Genomic DNA, 21,016 nt, shown 5'->3' with positions numbered 1-21,016 from the left:
CTGTTAAAGACAGTTTTGGCGGGAAACCAGAGGTCACTTCCTGTGCAGATGGAGGATGGGAAATCAAGTCCATGCTAGCAGTAAGTCTCCTTTCTACAACAGGAGAATGGCTTCCTTTAGTGTTGTCATCTTGAACATTTGTGTTCTGACGAGACTCTTCAAGAACCGGAGATCCAGAACTGGTTTCAGTGTAAGGTCTTGCTTCTGCATGAGGAAGTATACTGAGTGTACTCCTGTGTTTTGTCATGACTGGCACTGCTTCTACGGCACTCATTTCTAAAGGTTCTTGCACTTCCTTACTCAGTGCACCTCTTTGTCTGATGTGACTTCTCTTCATCCTTGAAGGAAATCTTGCATTTTGCTCCCTACTGGTGTTAGATGATCTTGGGTGGCTGGGTGCAGTCACTTTTTTGTGTACATCCTCTAGTGGACACGCAGGCTCTTCTCCGGCTCTATCCCAAAAGTAGGGGCATGCAGGTGGAATGTACTGCTGTCGTGAAGACACCTAGGATGTGTTTTGGCCCTGCGCTGACTGTCTGCGTTTCAGTTAATGCCCTTCTGGAAGCGCGAGTTAAACTCCAGAAACTTCCCCTTAATTACAAGGCTCCCATAACTCAAGCTGTGTCATTTTTCATTTTCTCCAAGGCTTGGTCGACATAACTAACAAATAGATCCTGTTCGTTAAATGTGTTGCTGATGAATGATGTTTGTAACTCTAGTTTCAAGCCAGAGATTGTGAGCCTTGCATGAATACACCGTATGATGCCCATGCACATTTGTGTACTGTCTGTATCTGCTGAATCTAGGCATGATTGAGCCATGTACTGGAAGTGGTCTTACCCTTGGCAATGATGCACTTTGCCCTCTTTTGAAACTGTTCAGGGGGATGTTGCACGAGTTCCTCTATTTCATCCCATTGTTGGTGTCCGCACCTTGAAGAGTTCCCTGACTCAACTGTGGTGCTGCCACTCTTGCCACGTTTTTCCCCACGGTTTCTTAGCTCTTACTGTCCTCGCCTGTTGGTAGGCCAGTAGTGGTTATATTCTAAGATCTTTTACAGTCTGTAAGGACAATTAGAGTGTCAGGTGCTGAATGGGGAGTGATTGTTTCTCCACAGAGTGTAGTGTATCCAGGAGGAAGCAGGATTCTTCCTATTCCTCCTTTAGGTGCACCTTATAATTATTACAGGCTCTTTTTTTATCACGCCTCATAGAGTAATAGGTTATTTGGTGGGGATGGGCATTTTTCTTCCTCTTCTTGTGGTAAGTCTGCCTCTACCTGATCTCGTATGTTGTTGATTATTGTGCATACTTTTGGTGCATGCCGGTGTGTACTCCACTATATGTATTTGAGTGTCTACCTACCAACGCTGTGGATCTGGTGTGAGCGAATTCTAACTCTTTTTCCTCCACATCTGTATCTGTCGGTCTTTTTTGACTCATTTTACTTGGGATCCTGTACAAGTAAATGAAAACATAATTTCTTTCCTTCTTGTTTTTGAAGGAGATCTTTTAATTCGGCCTTAAGTTTGCATTTCTGTTTTTCGATGTCAAGTGCTCACCAGTCGACGTTGACCATTTTATGGATCTGGTCTATCTTTGGTTGTGGTGTTTCCGGCTGCTTGCTCTTCACCTTTCTCTGGTCTCTGTTCTCAGCCAATCTAGAGCCAGATGACCTTTTCACCAAATTTGTATCTGTTTTTTAAGCTGTGTGCTAAGCACTCCTCCTTTTCTATCATCTGTGTTTTTGAGGTTGAGGGATTAGCTTTTACTTTACTGGAGTCCAAGGTTTTCTGCTATGAAATCTTTTCTTTCTGGGGCATTGTTTCATTATGCTTTTCCCGCTTTGCAAGAAAGCCTTTTGGTATCGATGTCTATGTGAACAGTGCCCTCAACATTACAATCCTCAATATAATCCTTTTGTGTCTCCTCCATACCCTCAAGGGTGTCAGATCCCCTCCTCATCAGTAGATAAGCTGTATTCTGCTACACTTTGTCCTTTTGCCTGTGCCATGGCCTAGTGTGACCAACTGTGGTGCTCACGGATCTTAAAAGTGCTTGGTTTAAAATGGCAGTAGGCCTCACAGGTCTCAGACTTCTAGCTCGTAAGAAGAGAGAGATTGCAAACCTTCTAACCATCCATCTGTGCACATTTTCTGTGGCACTTTGATCAGAATTAAGGGCATATTTTCCATGACCATTACCATTAGTGAGAAAGCCCCAAGTGAAACAGTACCCACAAAAAGTCCATTCTCCTGCCCTCTTACAGTCAAAGATATCCCTAGAAAAACCTGTTCTCCTTTGCTATGTCTTCAGTGTAGTCGTTTTTCAGATGTGTATGTCCTGGTTTAGGAAGTTGGCTCTGTATGTGCTATTTCAAAGTAAGGAATAGCATGCACAGAGTCCAAGGGTTCCCCTTAGAGGTAAAATAGTGGTAAAAAGAGATAATACTAATGCTCTATTTTGTGGTAGTGTGGTCGAGCAGTAGGCTTATCCAAGGAGTAGTGTTAAGCATTTGTTGTACATACACATAGACAATAAATGAGGTACACACACTCAGAGACAAATCCAGCCAATAGGTTTTGTTATAGAAAAATATCTTTTCTTAGTTTATTTTAAGAACCACAGGTTCAAATTTAACATGTAATATCTTGTTTGAAAGGTATTGCAGGTAAGTACATTAGGAACTTTGAATCATTTCAATTGCATGTATACTTTTCAAGTTATTCACCAATAGCTATTTTAAAAGTGGACACAGTGCAATTTTCACAGTTCCTGGGGGAGGTAAGTTTTTGTTAGTTTTACCAGGTAAGTAAGACACTTACAGGGTTCAGTTCTTAGTCCAAGGTAGCCCACCGTTGGGGGTTCAGAGCAACCCCAAAGTTACCACACCCGCAGCTCAGGGCCGGTCAGGTGCAGAGTTCAAAGTGGTGCCCAAAACGCATGGGCTTCAATGGAGAGAAGGGGGTGCCCCGGTTCCAGTCTGCCAGCAGGTAAGTACCCGCGTCTTCGGAGGGCAGACCAGGGGGGTTTTGTAGGGCACCGGGGGGGACACAAGCCCACACAGAAATTTCACCCTCAGCGGCGCGGGGGCGGCCGGGTGCAGTGTTAGAACAAGCGTCGGGTTCGCAATGGAAGTCAATGAGAGATCAAGGGATCTCTTCAGCGCTGCAGGCAGGCAAGGGGGGGCTTCCTCGGGGAAACCTCCACTTGGGCAAGGGAGATGGACTCCTGGGGGTCACTTCTGCAGTGAAAGTCCGGTCCTTCAGGTCCTGGGGGCTGCGGGTGCAGGGTCTTTTCCAGGCGTCGGGACTTAGGTTTCAGAGAGTCGCGGTCAGGGGAAGCCTCGGGATTCCCTCTGCAGGCGGCGCTGTGGGGGCTCAGGGGGGACAGGTTTTGGTACTCACAGTCGTAGAGTAGTCCGGGGGTCCTCCCTGAGGTGTTGGTTCTCCACCAGCCGAGTCGGGGTCGCCGGGTGCAGTGTTGCAAGTCTCACGCTTCTTGCAGGGAGATTGCAGGGTTCTTTAAAGCTGCTCCTTTGGATAAAGTTGCAGTCTTTTTGGAGCAGGTCCGCTGTCCTCGGGAGTTTCTTGTCGTCGTCGAAGCAGGGCAGTCCTCAGAGGATTCAGAGGTCGCTGGTCCCTTTGGAAGGCGTCGCTGGAGCAGAGTTCTTTGGAAGGCAGGAGACAGGCTGGTGAGTTTCTGGAGCCAAGGCAGGTGTTGTCTTCTGGTCTTCCTCTGCAGGGGTTTTCAGCTAGGCAGTCCTTCTTGTTGTTGTTGCAGGAATCTGCTTTCTAGGTTCAGGGAGAGCCCTTAAATACAAAATTTAAGGGCGTGTTTAGGTCTGGGGGGTTAGTAGCCAATGGCTACTAGCCCTGAGGGTGAGTACACCCTCTTTGTGCCTCCTCCCAAGGGGAGGGGTCACATCCCTAATCCTATTGGGGGAATCCTCCATCTGCAAGATGGAGGATTTCTAAAAGTTAGAGTCACTTCAGCTCAGGACACCTTAGGGGCTGTCCTGACTGGCCAGTGACTCCTCCTTGTTGTTTTCTTTGTTTCCTCCAGCCTTGCCGCCAAAAGTGGGGGCCGTGGCCAGAGGGAGCGGGCAACTCCACTAAGCTGGAGTGCCCTGCTGTGCTGTGACAAAGGGGTGAGCCTTTGAGGCTCACCGCCAGGTGTTACAGCTCCTGCCTGGGGGAGGTGTTAGCATCTCCACCCAGTGCAGGCTTTGTTACTGGCCTCAGAGTGACAAAGGCACTCTCCCCATGGGGCCAGCAACATGTCTCTAGTGTGGCAGGCTGCTGGAACCAGTCAGCCTACACAGATAGTCGGTTAAGTTTCAGGGGGCACCTCTAAGGTGCCCTCTGTGGTGTATTTTACAATAAAATGTACACTGGCATCAGTGTGCTGAGAAGTTTGATACCAAACTTCCCAGTTTTCAGTGTAGCCATTATGGTGCTGTGGAGTTCGTGTAAAACAGACTCCCAGACCATATACTCTTATGGCTACCCTGCACTTACAATGTCTAAGGTATTGCTTAGACACTGTAGGGGCACAGTGCTCATGCACTGGTGCCCTCACCTATGGTATAGTGCACCCTGCCTTAGGGCTGTAAGGCCTACTAGAGGGGTGACTTATCTATACCTGCATAGGCAGTGAGAGGCTGGCATGGCACCCTGAGGGGAGTGCCATGTCGACTTGCTCGTTTTGTTCCCACCAGCACACACAAGCTGGCAAGCAGTGTGTGTGCTGAGTGAGGGGTCTCCGGGGTGGCATAAGACATGCTGCAGCCCTTAGAGACCTTCCCTGGCATCAGGGCCCTTGGTACCAGAGGTACCAGTTACAAGGGACTTATCTGGATGCCAGGGTGTGCCAATTGTGGAATCAATGGTACTTTTTAGGTGAAAGAACACTGGTGCTGGGGCCTGGTTAGCAGGGTCCCAGCACACTTCTCAGTCAAGTCAGCATCAGTATCAGGCAAAAAGTGGGGGGTAACTGCAACAGGGAGCCATTTCTTTACACCTGGTTACTGGTATGTGACCCTGATACTTTTTCAGCTAAATTCTCACATTACGTTTTAGAAGAATTGAAGAACATCCGAACTGGATCTCTCTGCATTCTTCTTCACTTCTGAACCCAACGACGGAAAAAAGAATCTGAAAATGGAGATGACGCACTGAAGCACTGTGGACTTGTGTTCGATGTCAAAGACTGTGCCCACTGCTTGATACCCGAAAGAAACGAACATTTGCAATGTAATAGGGTCTCGCATTTCTCCGAGTTAGAGCTATTAGCAGTTGTAAACTCCCAACAAGATTTTTCTTGCCACATTAAATGTAAAAATACATCGCGATCGCGCTGCTACAGTTCACTCATAGTGAAACCTATTGGCAAAAGTTCAATTAACTATGTAACAGGGTCGATGTTATGCAAAGTGCTCGACTTTTGCCAAGCGAGATCGCGCTGTGAAAAAAAGGTAAAAAGTAGTCCACAAACCTGATGGGAAACAGCGAGCCACGCATGTTTTCAGTACTTGGTTGCTGCGCTCGAGGAGTGCTAACCACTGGAAAAGGCATGACTTATGCGTGCCTTCCACTAATGAAAGCAAGCAGATTTTGAAAGGCAAACCCAGGAACCAATGAAAGACACTGACATCACATGGACGGGGCTTCATGCCCTTTTCTAACTCCTAAAGAGTCTTGCATGCGACGCAGGCTCGACCCTAAAAAACTTTGTAATTAGTCTGCATTTCCGGACCCAACCACTAGATGGTGGACTAATGCATGACATGTGAAGCTAGAAGAGGTTCATGCTGCACACTTTATTTTACCCTAGAGCCCCCAGTCTACTTACTACCATCTCCCTTTATTATCTGTACCAGTGGGCTTGCCCAGGCAGTGTATATACACGAACACAAATCTTGAATTTGTAATTTATGACCCGCCTCTAGGTCCATCCTGAGACCTTTACGATTACAACACTAGTCTGATGAAAATGTTTATCCCTAAATGTATTTGTATATATTATTTCTTCATCCCACAAATGCAAGGGTTTACATTCACAATTCTCCCCCTCAGGGACTTGTGTTTTAAACCATTCATTATTGTATTGCTGTACATGCTTCTGAAGTTTGATTCTTTTTTAGAGTATTAACATGACATTTTTCAAACTCCATAAAAGGCTCTGTTGTGCATACAACAATTAGTAGAACGGTTATTTATTTTAGAGTTTTTGATAAAAACAAAGACCTTTAAAAACAGCACAACTCGAGGTACCCTTTACTGAAAGCTAAAGATTGCTGGAGTCTTCCTGAAGAAAAGCATCTGCTCCTGGGTTCTTGGGGGGGCGGGGGGAAGGGGGGTGGGGGATGCAATAGTGCAGGACGAGATAGGTGCATTAAAGTCTTCTATCTGCAATGCCAAGGTCGGCTGTTCGGTTCTTTAGATATTGGGTGAGGGCAGCAAGGTAAAGGGACACTGGAATAAGGCTCGTTGATGTCTGTGAGCAGATGGACTCATGTGCAAGGTAAATAAATACATTCTGTGTAAAAGCCAGGAATTTCCCTTAGTCCTTTTTAATTAAAAACACAGTTCAAGAGCTCTTGCACTCTTACCCCCAAAATTTGAGAGATCGCTTGCAAAGGATTTTGGGTACGTAGATGAGCTGCTCAGAGGTCTGAAACAAACACTTCATACCTGTAAAGAAATGGCTCCCTGTTGCAGTTACCCCCCACTTTTTGCCTGATACTGATGCTGACTTGACTGAGAAGTGTGCTGGGACCCTGCTAACCAGGCTCCAGCACCAGTGTTCTTTCACCTAAAATGTACCATTGTCTCCATAATTGGCACAACCCTGGCACCCAGGTAAGTCCCTTGTAACTGGTACCCCTGGTACCAAGGGCCCGATGCCAGGCAAGGTCTCTAAGGGCTGCAGCATGTCTTATGCCACCCTAGGGACCCCTCACTCAGCATAGACACACTGCTTGCCAGCTTGTGTGTGCTGGTGGGGAGAAAATGACTAAGTCGACATGGCACTCCCCTCAGGGTGCCATGCCAACCTCACACTGCCTGTGGCATAGGTAAGTCACCCCTCTAGCAGGCCTTATAGCCCTAAGGCAGGGTGCACTATACCACAGGTGAGGGCATAGGTGCATGAGCACTATGCCCCTACAGTGTCTAAGCAAAACCTTAGACATTGTAAGTGCAGAGTAGCCATAAGAGTATATGGTCTGGGAGTCTGTCAAAAAAGAACTCCACAGCTCCATAATGGCTACACAGAATACTGGGAAGTTTAGTATTAAACTTCTCAGAATAATAAACCCACACTGATGCCAGTATTGGATTTATAAAAAAATGCACACAGAGGGCATCTTAGAGATGCCCCCTGTATTTTACCCAATTGTTCAGTGCAGGAGTGACTGGTCTGTGCCAGCCTGCTGCTGAGAGACGAGTTTCTGACCCCATGCGGTGAGAGCCTTTGTGCTCTCTGAGGACAGAAACAAAGCCTGCTCTGGGTGGAGGTACTTCACACCTCCCCTCTGCAGGAACTGTAACACCTAGCAGTGAGCTTCAAAGGCTCAAGCTTCGTGTTACAATGCCCCAGGGCACTCCAGCTAGTGGAGATGCCCGCCCCCTGGACACAGCCCCCACTTTTGGCGGCAAGTCCAGGAGAGATAATGAGGAAAAACAAGGAGGAGTCACTGGCCAGTCAGGACAGCCCCTAAGGTGTCCTCAGCTAAGGTGACTCTGACTTTTAGAAATCCTCCATCTTGCAGATGGAGGATTCCCCCAATAGGGATAGGAATGTGCCCCCCTCCCCTTGGGAGGAGGCACAAAGAGGGTGTACCCACCCTCAGGGCTAGTAGCCATTGGCTACTAACCCCCCAGACCTAAACACGTTCTTAAATTTAGTAATTAAGGGCTCCCCAGAACCTAGGAACTCAGATTCCTGCAACCTAAGAAGAAAAGGACTGCTGAGCTGAAAAACCCTGCAGAGAAGACGGAGACACCAACTGCTTTGGCCCCAGCTCTACCGGCCTGTCTCCCCCCCTTCTGAAGAAACTGCTCCAGCGACGCTTTCCCCAGGACCAGCGACCTCTGAATCCTCAGAGGACTGCCCTGCTCTAGAAGGACCAAGAAACTCCCGAGAACAGTGGCCCTGTTCACCAAAGACTGCAACTTTGTTTCCAAAGAAGCAACTTAAAGACAACTGCATTTCCCGCCAGAAGCGTGAGACTTGCAACTCTGCACCCGACTTGTGGAGAAACAACACTTCAGGGAGGACTCCCCGGCGACTCCGAGACTGTGAGTAACCAAAGTTGTCCCCCCGAGCCCCCACAGCGACGCCTGCAGAGGGAATCCCGAGGCTCCCCCTAACCACGACTGCCTGACTCTCAGATCCCGATGCCTGGAAAAGACCCTGCACCCGCAGCCCCCAGGACCTCAAGGATCGCAACTCCAGTGCAGGAGTGACCCCCAGGAGGCCCTCTCCCATGCCCAGGTGGTGGCTACCCCGAGGAAGACCCCCCCTTGCCTGCATCGCTGAAGAGACCCCTTGGTCTCCCATGGATTCCAATTGAAAACCCGACGTGTGTTTGCACACTGCACCCGGCCGCCCCGTGCTGCTGAGGGTGTACTTTCTGTGCTAACTTGTGTCCCCCCCGGTGCCCTACAAAACCCCCCTGGTCTGCCCCTCCGAAGACGCGGGTACTTACCTGCTGGCAGACTGGAACCGGGGCACCCCCTTCTCCATTGAAGCCTATGTGTTTTGGGCACCACTTTGAACTCTGCACCTGACCGGCCCTGAGCTGCTGGTGTGGTAACTTTGGGGTTGCTCTGAACCCCCAACGGTGGGCTACCTTGGACCCAAACTTGAACCCCGTAGGTGGTTTACTTACCTGCAAGAATTAACAATTACTTACCTCCCCAAGGAACTGTGAAAATTGCACTAAGTGTCTAATTTTAAAATAGCCATATGTGTTTTATTTGAAAAGTATATATGCTATTTTGATTATTCAATGTTCCTAAAGTACTTACCTGCAATACCTTTCATGCAAAGTATTACATGTAGAATTTGAACCTGTGGTTCTTAAAATAAACTAAGAAAATATATTTTTCTATACAAAAACCTATTGGCCTGGAATTGTCTCTGAGTGTGTGTTCCTCATTTATTGCCTGGGTGTATGTACAACAAATGCTTAACACTACTCCTTTGATAAGCCTACTGCTCGACCACACTACCACAAAATAGAGCATTAGTATTATCTCTTTTTGCCACTATCTTACCTCTAAGGGGAACCCTTGGACTCTGTGCATACTATTCCTTACTTTGAAATAGTACATACAGAGCCAACTTCCTACAATACCCATACATCCTACTGGAAGACTGAAGGTGGGTGTCGCCCTTGTAAAGATGATGGACCAGACACTTCCCCATCAGATGGCACTGTAGATATTCTATGCGCAGAACTTTATGTTACTCTATGGGTTTTATTTGCGCCCAAGCTTATAATTCAAGTTCTACTTTCGGATCCCACAGAAACACCTCAAACAAAACTAACACTTTAAAATTCTTTGTCCAGCAATAAGTGTTTAGTAAATGTATGAGGCGTAGACCAGGTTGCAGCCTTACATATTTCGCTCATAGGAATGTTTCCTAGAAAGGCCATTGTAGCACCTTTCTTTCTGGTTGAGTGTGCCTTTGGTGTAATAGGCAATTCTCTCTTGGCTTTAAGATAGCATGTTTGAATACATCTGACTATCCATCTAGCAATGCCTTGTTTAGAGATTGGATTTCCTATGTGTGGTTTTTGAAAAGCTATGAACAGTTGTTTTGTTTTCCTGATTAACTTTGTTCTGTCAATGTAGTAGATTAGTGCTCTTTTGATGTCTAATGTATGTAGTGCCCTTTCAGCCACGGAATCTGGCTGTGGGAAGAACACTGGTAATTCTACTGTTTGATTTAAATGGAATGGTGAGATTACTTTTGGTAGAAATTTTGGATTTGTTCTTAGAACTATTTTATTTTTGTGTATTTGAATAAATGGTTCTTGTATGGTAAATGCCTGTATTTCACTTACTCTTCTAAGGGATGTGATTGCAATGAGAAATGCGACTTTCCACGTTAAATATTGCATTTCACAGGAATGCATGGGTTCAAAAGGTGGACCCATGAGTCTTGTTAAGACGATGTTAAGGTTCCATGAAGGAACTGGTGGTGTTCTTGGTGGTATAATTCTTTTTAGTCCTTCCATGAATGCTTTAATAACTGGTATTCTAAATAGAGACGATGAATGAGTAGTTTGTAGGTAAGCAGATATTGCTGCGAGGTGTATTTTTATAGATGAAAAAGCGAGGGTTGCTTTTTGCAAATGTAGTAAGTATCCCACTATGTCCTTTGTAGAGGCATGCAATGGTTGGATTTGATTGGTATGGCAGTAGCAAACAAATCTTTTCCACTTAGATGCATAGCAGTGTCTAGTGGAAGCTTTTCTAGCTTGTTTTATGATGCTGGGTTTGGATGCCTGATCTGTTGTTTGTGTTGTGTTAACAGATCTGGTCTGTTGGGTAGTTTGACATGCGGTACTAGTGAAAGGTCTAGTAGAGTTGTATACCAAGGTTGTCTTGCCCATGTGGGTGCTATCAGTATGAGTTTGAGTTGGTTTTGACTCAATTTGTTTACTAGATATGGAAGGAGAGGGAGAGGGGGAAAAGCGTATGCAAATATCCCTGACCAACTCATCCATAGAGCATTGCCTTGTGATTCGCGGTGTGGGTACCTGGATGCGAAGTTTTGGCATTTTGCGTTTTCTTTTGTTGCGAACAAATCTATCTGGGGTGTTCCCCAAATTTGAAAGTAATTGTTCAGAACTTGGGGGTGAATTTCCCATTCGTGGACTTGTTGGTGATCTCGCGAAAGGTTGTCTGCTAGTTGGTTTTGGATCCCTGGAATAAATTGTGCTATTAGGCGAATGTGGTTGTGAATCGCCCACTGCCATATTTTTTGTGTTAGGAGACACAATTGTGTTGAGTGTGTTCCTCCTTGTTTGTTTAAATAATACATTGTTGTCATGTTGTCTGTTTTGACAAGAATGTATTTGTGTGTTATTATGGGTTGAAAGGCTTTTAACGCTAGAAATACTGCTAACAGTTCTAGGTAATTTATATGAAATTTTGTTTGGTGTACGTCCCATTGTCCTTGAATGCTGTGGTGATTGAGGTGTGCTCCCCACCCTGTCATGGAAGCATCTGTTGTTATAACGTATTGAGGCACTGGGTCCTGAAATGTCCGCCCTTTGTTTAAATTGTTGCTGTTCCACCATAGAAGCGAGAGGTATGTTTGGCGGTCTACCAACACCAGATCTAGAAGTTGACCCTGTGCTTGTGACCATTGTGATGCTAGGCACTGTTGTAAGGGTCGCATGTGTAGTCTTGCGTTTGGGACAATGGCTATGCATGATTACATCATGCCTAGAAGTTTTAGCACAAATTTTGCTTGTATCTTTTGGTTTGGAAACATAGCACTTATTACCTTGTGGAATGCTTGAACTCTTTGTGGACTTGGAGTGGCAATTCCTTTTGATGTGTTGATGGTTGCCCCTAGATATTGTTGTGCCTGACACGGTTCGAGGTGTGACTTTGTATAGTTGATGGAGAAAGCCAGTTTGTGAAGGGTTTGTATGACATATGTGGTGTTGTTTGTGCACTTTCTTACTGTGTTGGTCTTGATTAGCCAATCGTCTAGGTAAGGAAATACATGTATTTGTTGTCTCCTGATATGTGCTGCTACTACTGCTAGACATTTTGTGAATACTCTTGGTGCAGTTGTTATTCCGAATGGCAACACCTTGAATTGGTACTGTATTCCTTTGAATACGAACCTTAGGTACTTTCTGTGAGAAGGATGTATCGGTATATGAAAGTACGCATCTTTTAGGTCTAATGTGGTCATGTAATCTTGCTGTTTGAGCAGTGGAATGATGTCTTGTAGTGTGACCATGTGAAAGTGGTCCGATATGATGTAGGTATTTAGTGTCCTGAGATCTAATATTGGTCTTAATGTTTTGTCTTTTTTTGGAATTAGAAAGTACAGGGAGTAAACTCCTGTGTTTTTTTGTTGTACTGGTACTAATTCTATTGCATCCTTTTGCAGTAGTGCTTGAACTTCTAGTCCTAAAAGTTCTAAATGTTGTAGTGACATTTTGCGTGTTTTTGGAGGGATGTTTGGTGGGAATTTGTGGAATTCTATGCAATAGCCATGTTGGATTATTGCTAGTACCCAATTGTCTGTTGTAATCTGCTGCCAAGATTGGTAGAATTGGCTTAGTCTCCCCCCCACTGGTGTTGAGTGAAGGGGTTGTGTGACTTGAAAGTCACTGTTTAGGTGGAGGTGTTTTTGGAGTTTGGAATTTTCCCCTACTCCTTGGGAATTGACCCCCTCTATATCCCCTGAAACCTCCCCTTTGGAATGAACCCTGATAGGGTGTGGTTCTTGTTTGTTGGCTGGTGGTGTCTGTGGGTTGGCCACGAAACCCCCCTCTAAATGGAGTTTTTCTAAAAGAGCCTCTGCTCTGCGGGGAGTAGAGTGCACCCATGGCTTTGGCCGTGTCTGTGTCCTTTTTAAGTTTTTCAATGGCTGTGTCCACTTCAAGGCCAAAAAGTTGTTTTTCGTTGAAGGGCATATTAAGGACAGCCTGCTGGATTTCAGGTTTGAACCCTGAAGTGCGGAGCCATGCGTGTCTCCTTATGGTGACAGCAGTGTTGACTGTTCTTGCTGCAGTATCGGCTGCGTCCATTGAAGAGCGGATTTGATTGTTCGAGATCGTTTGTCCCTCTTCAACTATTTGCTGCGCCCTTTTTTGGTATTCCTGGGGAAGATGGTCTATGAGAAGTTGCATCTCATCCCAGTGTGCGCGGTCATATCGGGCTAGCAGCGCTTGAGAATTTGCGATGCGCCATTGGTTGGCTGCCTGTGATGCGACTCTTTTTCCTGCCGCATCAAATTTTCGGCTTTCTTTGTCCGGAGGTGGGGCGTCGCCAGATGTATGGGAATTTGCTCTTTTGCGAGCTGCCCATACTACTACGGAGTCAGGTGGTAACTGCGAAGTAATAAACACTGGGTCTGTGGGTGGTGGTTTATATTTCTTATCCACCCTTGGGGTGATGGCTCTTGATTTTACGGGCTCTTCAAAAATTTGTTTTGCGTGCCGTAACATCCCTGGTAGCATTGGGAGACATTGATATTGGCTATGTGTAGCCGAGAGGGTGTTAAATAAAAAATCATCCTCTATAGGATCGGAATGCAGTTGGACATTGTGGAATTCTGCTGCCCTAGCCACCAGTTGCGAGTATGAGGTACTGTCCTCTGGCGGTGACGGCTTTGTGGGGTATGAATCGGGATCATTGTCCGGCACTGGGGTGTCGTATAAGTCCCAAGCGTCTTGATCCTGATTATCTTGACTTATAGTAGTTTGCGCTGGTGAGTGCATTTGTGGCGGAGTTTGTGCCGGCGATGCCTGTTGTGGTGGAGAGGGCGGAGGCGTGACTTTTTTAACCACTTTGGCTTGTGGTTGTGCGTCATCCTTGAGAAATCCGATCCTTCTTTTTCTCATTATTGGGGGAAGGGTTGATATCTTCCCTGTGTCTTGTTGGATGTACAGTCTCTTTTGTGTGTAGTCTGATTCTACACTTTGGAGCTCTTGTCCAAATCTGTGCATCTGGCCACTTATTCCTTGTTCCTCTGTGTAGGAAGGAGGTGTGGAACTTTTCGGCGCCGAGAGAGAATCTTTTTTCGGCGTCGGTACCGACTGAATTTTTGTGGCTTTCGGCAGTGTGTCTCGGTGCCGATGTTTTTCGGTGCCGGCATCTTGTTTTTGCTTCTCGGAGCCGCTATCTCGGCTCCGAGGTTGCTCCATGGCGGTCCCTCGACCGGAGTCGGGTGTCTTCGCTATGGGCGTGCCCTTTTTCGGCGCCTTCGACGGGTCGCCGGTTTTATGGGTCGAGCCATGGCCTGTTGGCAGTGGCGTCCCCTGGGCTTTTGTTTTTTCGATGGTCTTTATTTTCGACGTCTTACTCACTGTTTGTTGTTGTTGTTCGACGTCGGAGTCTCCGGATTCTGAGTCCGGAACCGAGAATGTTTCCTCTTCGTCGTCGAAACGTTGTTTTGTCGGCGTGGACGCCATTTGTAGACGCCTGGCTCTTCGGTCCCGGAGTGTTTTTCTGGACCGGAAGGCTCGACAGGCCTCACAGGTATCCTCCTTGTGCTCGGGGGACAAGCACAAGTTACAGACCAAGTGCTGATCTGTATAAGGATACTTACTGTGACATTTTGGGCAGAAACGGAACGGGGTCCGTTCCATCGGCTTCGGCGTCATACGCGGTCGGGCCGACCAGGCCCCGATGGGGGATCGAAGCTACCCCAAAGTCTTCCGATGATCGGTGTCGATGTACCTAACTATCCCGATACCGAACGGAACAATACCGACGCTTTCTTCCGAGATTCTGACTAACTTTCCGAACCGAAACACAGAGCGAAAAGGAACACGTCCGAACCCGACAGCGGAAAAAAACAATCTAAGATGGAGTCGACGCCCATGCGCAATGGAGCCGAAGAGGGAGGAGTCCTTCGGTCCCGTGACCAAAAAAGACTTCTTCGAAGAAAAACAACTTGTAATACTCCGAGCCCAACACCAGGCAGCGGACTGTGCTCAACATGTGTATCTGCAGCAACATATGCCATCGAACACTTAGTTACTGGGAGAGCAACCGTGCACCATGGCCTGCTGTGATACATTTTGGTACTAAAAATGTCCACCATGCCAGCAATAGTGTTTGAGTTTTAGTGCAAGTCTGCATCATGACGAGCTGCAGCATAGCTGTGCTCCAAGACTGGATTCAGTCAACAGACACGCAAGCATGAATAACATCTTATTTCAGAGTACTGATGACAAGGAAAACAAATCAAAAGGTTTATAATATTAACAGGCAGTTCCCTCCCTTCACATCTGAAGGCTCTAGATATCACACTTACTTGCTGGTCCGAGTGAGCAATAACCAAGTTATTGGTAACGGGCTGGACAGCCAATGCAGTAGCTGGGTAGTCATAGCTTGGTAGAGTGCAGTAATGCTGCATGGAGAGAAAAAACGCATGAGATTGTGTTTCTGTTTTACCAGTTCTACCCAAGCAGAATTCAGGCTCTTTGAACAACCTCCTTGCATACTTGCACTCCTTACTAGCCAGGAAGCATGTTGAGTTGACATAAGTAACAGAGTCACACATCTGTGGTTTCTTTCCCCTAGTTCATCATTGAAGTAAAGTACTTTGTGCAACAGCTCCCTTGTCAAACTTGATTCGCCACAAACAGCACAAACAATATAACACAGATGTACAATTCCCCACTCTTATTAGATTATAGAAACCACCTTGGTAACTTCAAATGAAAACACCTGCTCATACTTAAAAGCAGTTTCCCAAAACAGTCACCTTTAACTTCGGGATGTTGTAGATGTGAACCTCGCAGTTTTGGTGCGCCGTGACCAGCCACTTGCCATCAGTACTAGCAGACAGCAGGTACACAGCATCTGTAGTTCCTGAGAAGAGAAAGAGGATCAATGAAGGCACAGGAGAGACCTCAAACTCACAAAAGGTGATGGGAGGATTTCTGCAATAAGTCTAATCGCTGGCAATCCATCGGGGGGATTATTCCAACCCCATTGGTCTTTTACCCACTATGCCACCTCAGCTTAGACCAAGCCATTCATTCAAGATATTTTGTTGCAAAACGTAAAAAAGGAGGGTGTTGCTATGCCCTCACTGTAACCAATCCGCAAACACTGTCCATAGCAAAAGTATGATTATGCAGCACTGCAGATGATCAGTCTAGACCACTGATAATCTGTATCGTAGTTCATTTCCAAGAAGAGCAGATATGAAACCTCTACCCTTTAGTTTGGCTACTTTAAATGGGGACGGCATCAGCAGGGGAAAAATAATAGAGAGGTTAATCTGAAAATGTGCGAAGGCATATGCTTAAACTGCGTTTTCGAACTCGACTAGCAGCACAGCAGGGAAAGTAGTGGGAGGTTTTACAGTGAGGTCATTCAGTGGCTTCAACACCTGGTGGGTTTCTCTGCTCATAATCGTAAAACACACAAATTCAGTTCTACTTTGACATATTAGTCAACTTATCTGAAGTACCCACGATTTTGTTTCTACTTCCTGTTCAATACCTCCACAGTCAATATAATTGCAGTACAACCTAAAATAGTGTATGCCCCTGATATTCAACAAAGAAAGCATTCAGTTTACAAGATCGAGGAACAAAGAAAGGACCTTGGTGACAGAGACTAACCCAAGATTCCTTAAAAAACAAAAAAACAAAAAAAAAAAAACACAACAACCACCACCCCCTCTGCTTAGGCAAAGAACTGGAACAAGTATCCAATGCCTGCATCCTTAGGACTGTTATTCTTGCCTGACTCAATTCTCAGTTCTATCTCAAACCCTGCCTCACTGTTCATGCCACAAATAAATAAGGACACTAACTGCAACCACTTCCATCTCAATTTGGTATTAACAGTGGAGTGTGGCCATTTCCATCTCACACATCAGTGTTCAAAGCCCAACATAACAGTCAGAAAACGTGGCCCTTCCAGCTCAACCTCCGCACTAACATTTCAAACCCAAATGAATGCGCTCACAAAGAATGTCACTTTGTCTAACCTCAGCCTCTGTATTCCAGCTACAGTGTAAGAGGTCCTTTAAGAGTGGCCACTTTCAGCTCTTGTTGGACTGAATGTGTGCATCAGATTTAGTAAAGCAAGCAACCTACGTAACTGGAAGCTTAACATATCGTATTTTTCTATCCATGCCACTGCTGCAGTCTTCTTTGCGCCCAGCACTCTTTCACTTCCCACCAAATTCAGGTTGTAGTTCCCCATCCCAATAATCAGACATTACTTAGAATCCAAACTGCCCTCTTTCTTCTAACTCCTGCAGTATTGATTCAGATTTGCATATTCTGGTAGAATTCCCCTCTCCGTTTGTACTATCTTGCTTCTTTCAGCAGAGTTCTCCATCCTCCCCCCTCCCACTGTATGACCAACATCTGGCGCTCTTGGTCCTCAGATAAGACTGGTTGCCTTTACTTCTAGCAGATCGTAGTGGAGGGAGGAAGGCTTGGAGGAATGAGGGGGGGGGGGAAACAAGTACTCTCTGCACCTGCACCACTTCCCTCCAGACTTTGTTTCACGCGCACTTTTATTTACCTCATTTGCTTTCTTGCAGCAGCTTTACTGTTAGACATGCCTCAGCAGGCGCTGCTCTGATGTGTTTGCTTACAAGACATAGCCTTAGTGGGTTCACAGAGTCTTTCCTGTGAACACAGAATCTGCCATATTCACAGCAAGGGCAGTACCCCAAATCTTCTGTGGACAAACCGTTCCATGGGACTAGCAGATTGGGGGTAAGCTTTAGTATTGAAGGACTGGAAACAAATGATCTACCACTAAAAAATACGGCAACAGGGAAGTGAGATACATAAATAAAAAATATAATGGTTTCTTCATTATAGGATTCTAGATTATCATACAGATCTATTCCTGCTTTATTCACTTCCTTCACCATCCATTTCATGTCTTCTCAGAGATGCTTTTGCACATACTCTTCTAGGTGTCCTGCCAGTTCTAAATCATGCCACATATCTTCGGCACTGCTCCTTTCCTCTGGTGTTCCTGTGCTAGTCTCTGAATATTAGTGTGAGAAAAGGGCTCTTTTTTATATTGTTAGCCCCCACTTTTTGCCTGATGTTTGGTGTAGCCTAGAAGCTGCAGTGCCCAGGGCCCCTGCTAACCAGTTCCCCTGCACCAGAGCGCTTTCCCTAAAACTGTTGTGATGCTTTGGCACAATTGGATACATCCTTAACTATCGCTATATGTTATACCTAGTAAAAAGGTGCCTAGGCGTACCCAGGTCATGGGACACTATGGGTAGGCCTCTGAAGGCAGCAGCATGGATTGTGCCACCCTCTAGGGCAATGCATTCAGATGCACCCAGCACTGCCATTTCAGGCCGAGTGTCCTGGTCCAAACCTTAAACACACACTCAACATGCCACACCACCTTTGTGCCGTCCACCATACACTGCATTTATTATGGGTAAGCCACCCCTCTGGCAGGCCTTACAGCCCTAAGGAAGTGTGCACCATATTATATGTGAAGGCATAGCTGCATGAGCAATATGCCTCCACTGTGTCCTTACCAAACCTAGGACATAGTGATTGCAGAGAACAGCCATTTTAATGCATGTGCTGGACACTGGTCAACACGAGCTTCCCAGCTACACAGTGGTCACTCTTAACCTTAGGTTGTTTGGTATCAAACAACTCGAAATGATAAATCCAACCTGGTACCAGTATTGGATTTATCCCTAAATGTACTCAGGGATCACCTTAGAGGTGTCCCCTGTAAAAGCGAACTACCATGGCATGGTTGTCGACTGGTTTTATCCAGCCTGCCACCTCCAGACACCCAATATACAAACCTTGGGGGAGAGCCCTGTCTCTCTGGTTTGTAAAACAATACCCTTCCTGGGTGGGGGAGCTAAGACACCCTCCCTCAGGAACATGCACTGCCCTGGCAATAAGCTTCAAAGGGCTTTCCGCCTTTGAAACTCGACAACCAGGCCTGCTGCTAGCAGCAGATGGTCAGCCCCTTTGCAAGCCTCCACTTTTGGCAGGAGCAAAGGCGGGAAACCACACAAAGGATAGGAGGAGTGGCCCCATCTGGCATGCACACCCCTAAGGTGTTGCCTGCGGGGTGGACACTCCATTTCATTTTCCTCCATCTTACATGGAAGAAAAATAGCCAATCAGGTTTAGGGAAGTGACCCTTCCCACAGGAAGTGGATAGTTGGTGTAGCCACTGAAAGATTAGTGTGCCATTGAACACTACTAGATACCCTTAAAACTCCCACTAAATCGAGCATTAAGTGGGAATCCCTAGACCAAGAAATTAGATTCGAAGGACACAAAGAAGACCAGCAGAAACAAAATACAAGGCACGAGAAATGTGGACCTGCTGCACAAAGAAAAGGCACCAAACCCTGCCTTCTGCACCAAGGACCAGACAATCGCTGCTGAGGAGTTGCTGGACAACTGGACTGACCTCAAGAAACCCGAGGCTTCACCAATCACCCAAGAAATCCCTCCAGAGTGGTGGTACCACTCTGCAACCATGAAAGAACCAGCAACCCAGTGAGGGTCACTTCACTGACCGGCCACTAACTCTTGCGCCTGAAGTCGTAGCTTGACCAGACGACCCACGACGACAAGGACAATCCCTGCAAGTGTGCAAAGTTTGGTGGCACTGTGCCCTCCAGGGGCCGTACCACACCAATACCCTGGGTACTAGTCAGCGGACTTTGGACACCAGGAAAACCAGCCCGCCCAGGGCTAAAAAAAGGACCAGGAGGAAGCCCCAGTCGAGGGACTTCAGGAACACCCCGGACCTCCCGCCAGAGTGCCCTCATTGTCCTGCAAGCAACCCTTAAAGAGAATAGTGGAGCACACAATGACTCAATTGTTATGCATCAAGTTATTATACTGGTATTTAGTATAACCATATGAGTAATTCAATTATGTACGCAGATTTCACAAAGAGATAAGTAAAAAATACAATACATAGACATCAGGGTGTATATAATTTTGTTCCTTTTCTTTGCTAATTCCATTTGTAAAAATACTCAAATATTCACATTCAGATTTTCTACGTCTCATAAATTGACATGATTTCAAACAATTAGGAGCAAGCTAACCGTTCGTATAAGGTTTTGTTAAAAAATAATTGAAGATTTCCAGCCGTTCAATCTGTGCAAATTTTCAGGCAATGATTGTAGAATTCAGCCGACGCATGTTTCGTCCCATTACAGGACTTTCTCAAGGCTTATTCTTGTTCATATGTGCATCTTAGCCAAAAGAACGCAACCACTCGTACTTTCTTTAGAATGGTTCAACAAAATTCCAATTGGGCCCGACGGTTATTGTCATATTTCCCAAAATGGAGTCTCCGTGTATGTTATGTAACATAAAACAATAAAGAAAGATGTGTCGTGGACAAGGGTCAGAAGGGCAGCCAGAAGGCCTACTTGCTTTAACCAAATCCATAAATTCACCTTGTGATATTTGTTTGAAGGAGCACAGTGGCTGGGTTGGTTTACTCTTGGAGGGGATTTCAGGAAACAGGTTTGTGCCAATGGTTTTCTTTAGTTTTAAATAGGAGTCCAATCTGTCTGCCTTGGTTGTGTAATGAATTGCCAGTTTGTTTGTGAAATCTTGAGTAGTGGGATGACTTCCTTCCATGCATTGAGGTTTAAAAAAAAAAAAAAAAAAAACTTTGGTACAGGTATATACACTCAAAGGCCATTTCAAGCATGCATAGCCAGAGAACACTAAAATCATCATATGTTGTAAGCTGCGTAGGGCGGTGCACAAGCTTAAACAAGTTACATTCCCTAAAATACACATATATTGTAGTCACCTAACGATCGGAGTTGGCAGCTGCACAAGGATCAGCCATGGCAGGCACCCAATGATCATCCTCAGCAATAATGTTTCTCATTATTGCAGTGGCATAAACAGGTCATGGTAATCCCACACAATGTGTGTACATGCTCCCTCTGGGAAGACAGATTCCTTAGTTACCTCACAGAACAAATGATCTAAAAAAAACTATAAGGTTCACGTCATATCACGCTGGATAACTGTGGGAGCACTAGTATGTTTATTTTGGCACAGACTGCCACACAATTTGCAGACCAGAAGTTATAAGGGATTGTTTCATGACAATCAGCTAGTTTTGATAAAGTTTATTTGGTTGCTGAGAAACAGGCTGTTGCTGATGATACCTACGAGGCAGTAGGGAAGCAAATTCCTTTCTTTTTGCTCTGCCTTCAGAGTACTTCTAAGTCAAAGGTAACCAGCGCTATTTCAGGCTCTGTCCCTTCCCATCGAACTGAGCAGGATC

General features: G+C 45.9%; 1 protein-coding gene across 4 annotated transcripts in view; it reads right to left on the bottom strand.

The window, feature by feature from the left end:
• UTP4 (UTP4 small subunit processome component) overlaps positions 1–21,016 on the bottom strand; it is a 200,902-nt gene that overhangs the window by 39,679 nt on the left and 140,207 nt on the right. For all 4 annotated transcript variants that reach the window (XM_069218642.1, XM_069218643.1, XM_069218641.1 and 1 more), the window contains 2 exons: positions 15,480–15,586; positions 15,027–15,122 (listed from right to left, as the gene is read on the bottom strand). In XM_069218642.1, the coding sequence (XP_069074743.1) occupies positions 15,027–15,122; positions 15,480–15,586 (203 nt within the window). The remainder of the gene's footprint in view (positions 1–15,026; positions 15,123–15,479; positions 15,587–21,016) is intronic.

The sequence above is a fragment of the Pleurodeles waltl genome, chromosome 12, assembly GCF_031143425.1.
Source record: "Pleurodeles waltl isolate 20211129_DDA chromosome 12, aPleWal1.hap1.20221129, whole genome shotgun sequence".
Classification (NCBI taxonomy): domain Eukaryota; kingdom Metazoa; phylum Chordata; class Amphibia; order Caudata; family Salamandridae; genus Pleurodeles; species Pleurodeles waltl.
Note: the sequence above shows the minus strand (reverse complement) of the source record. Positions and strands in the feature narration are given on the sequence as shown.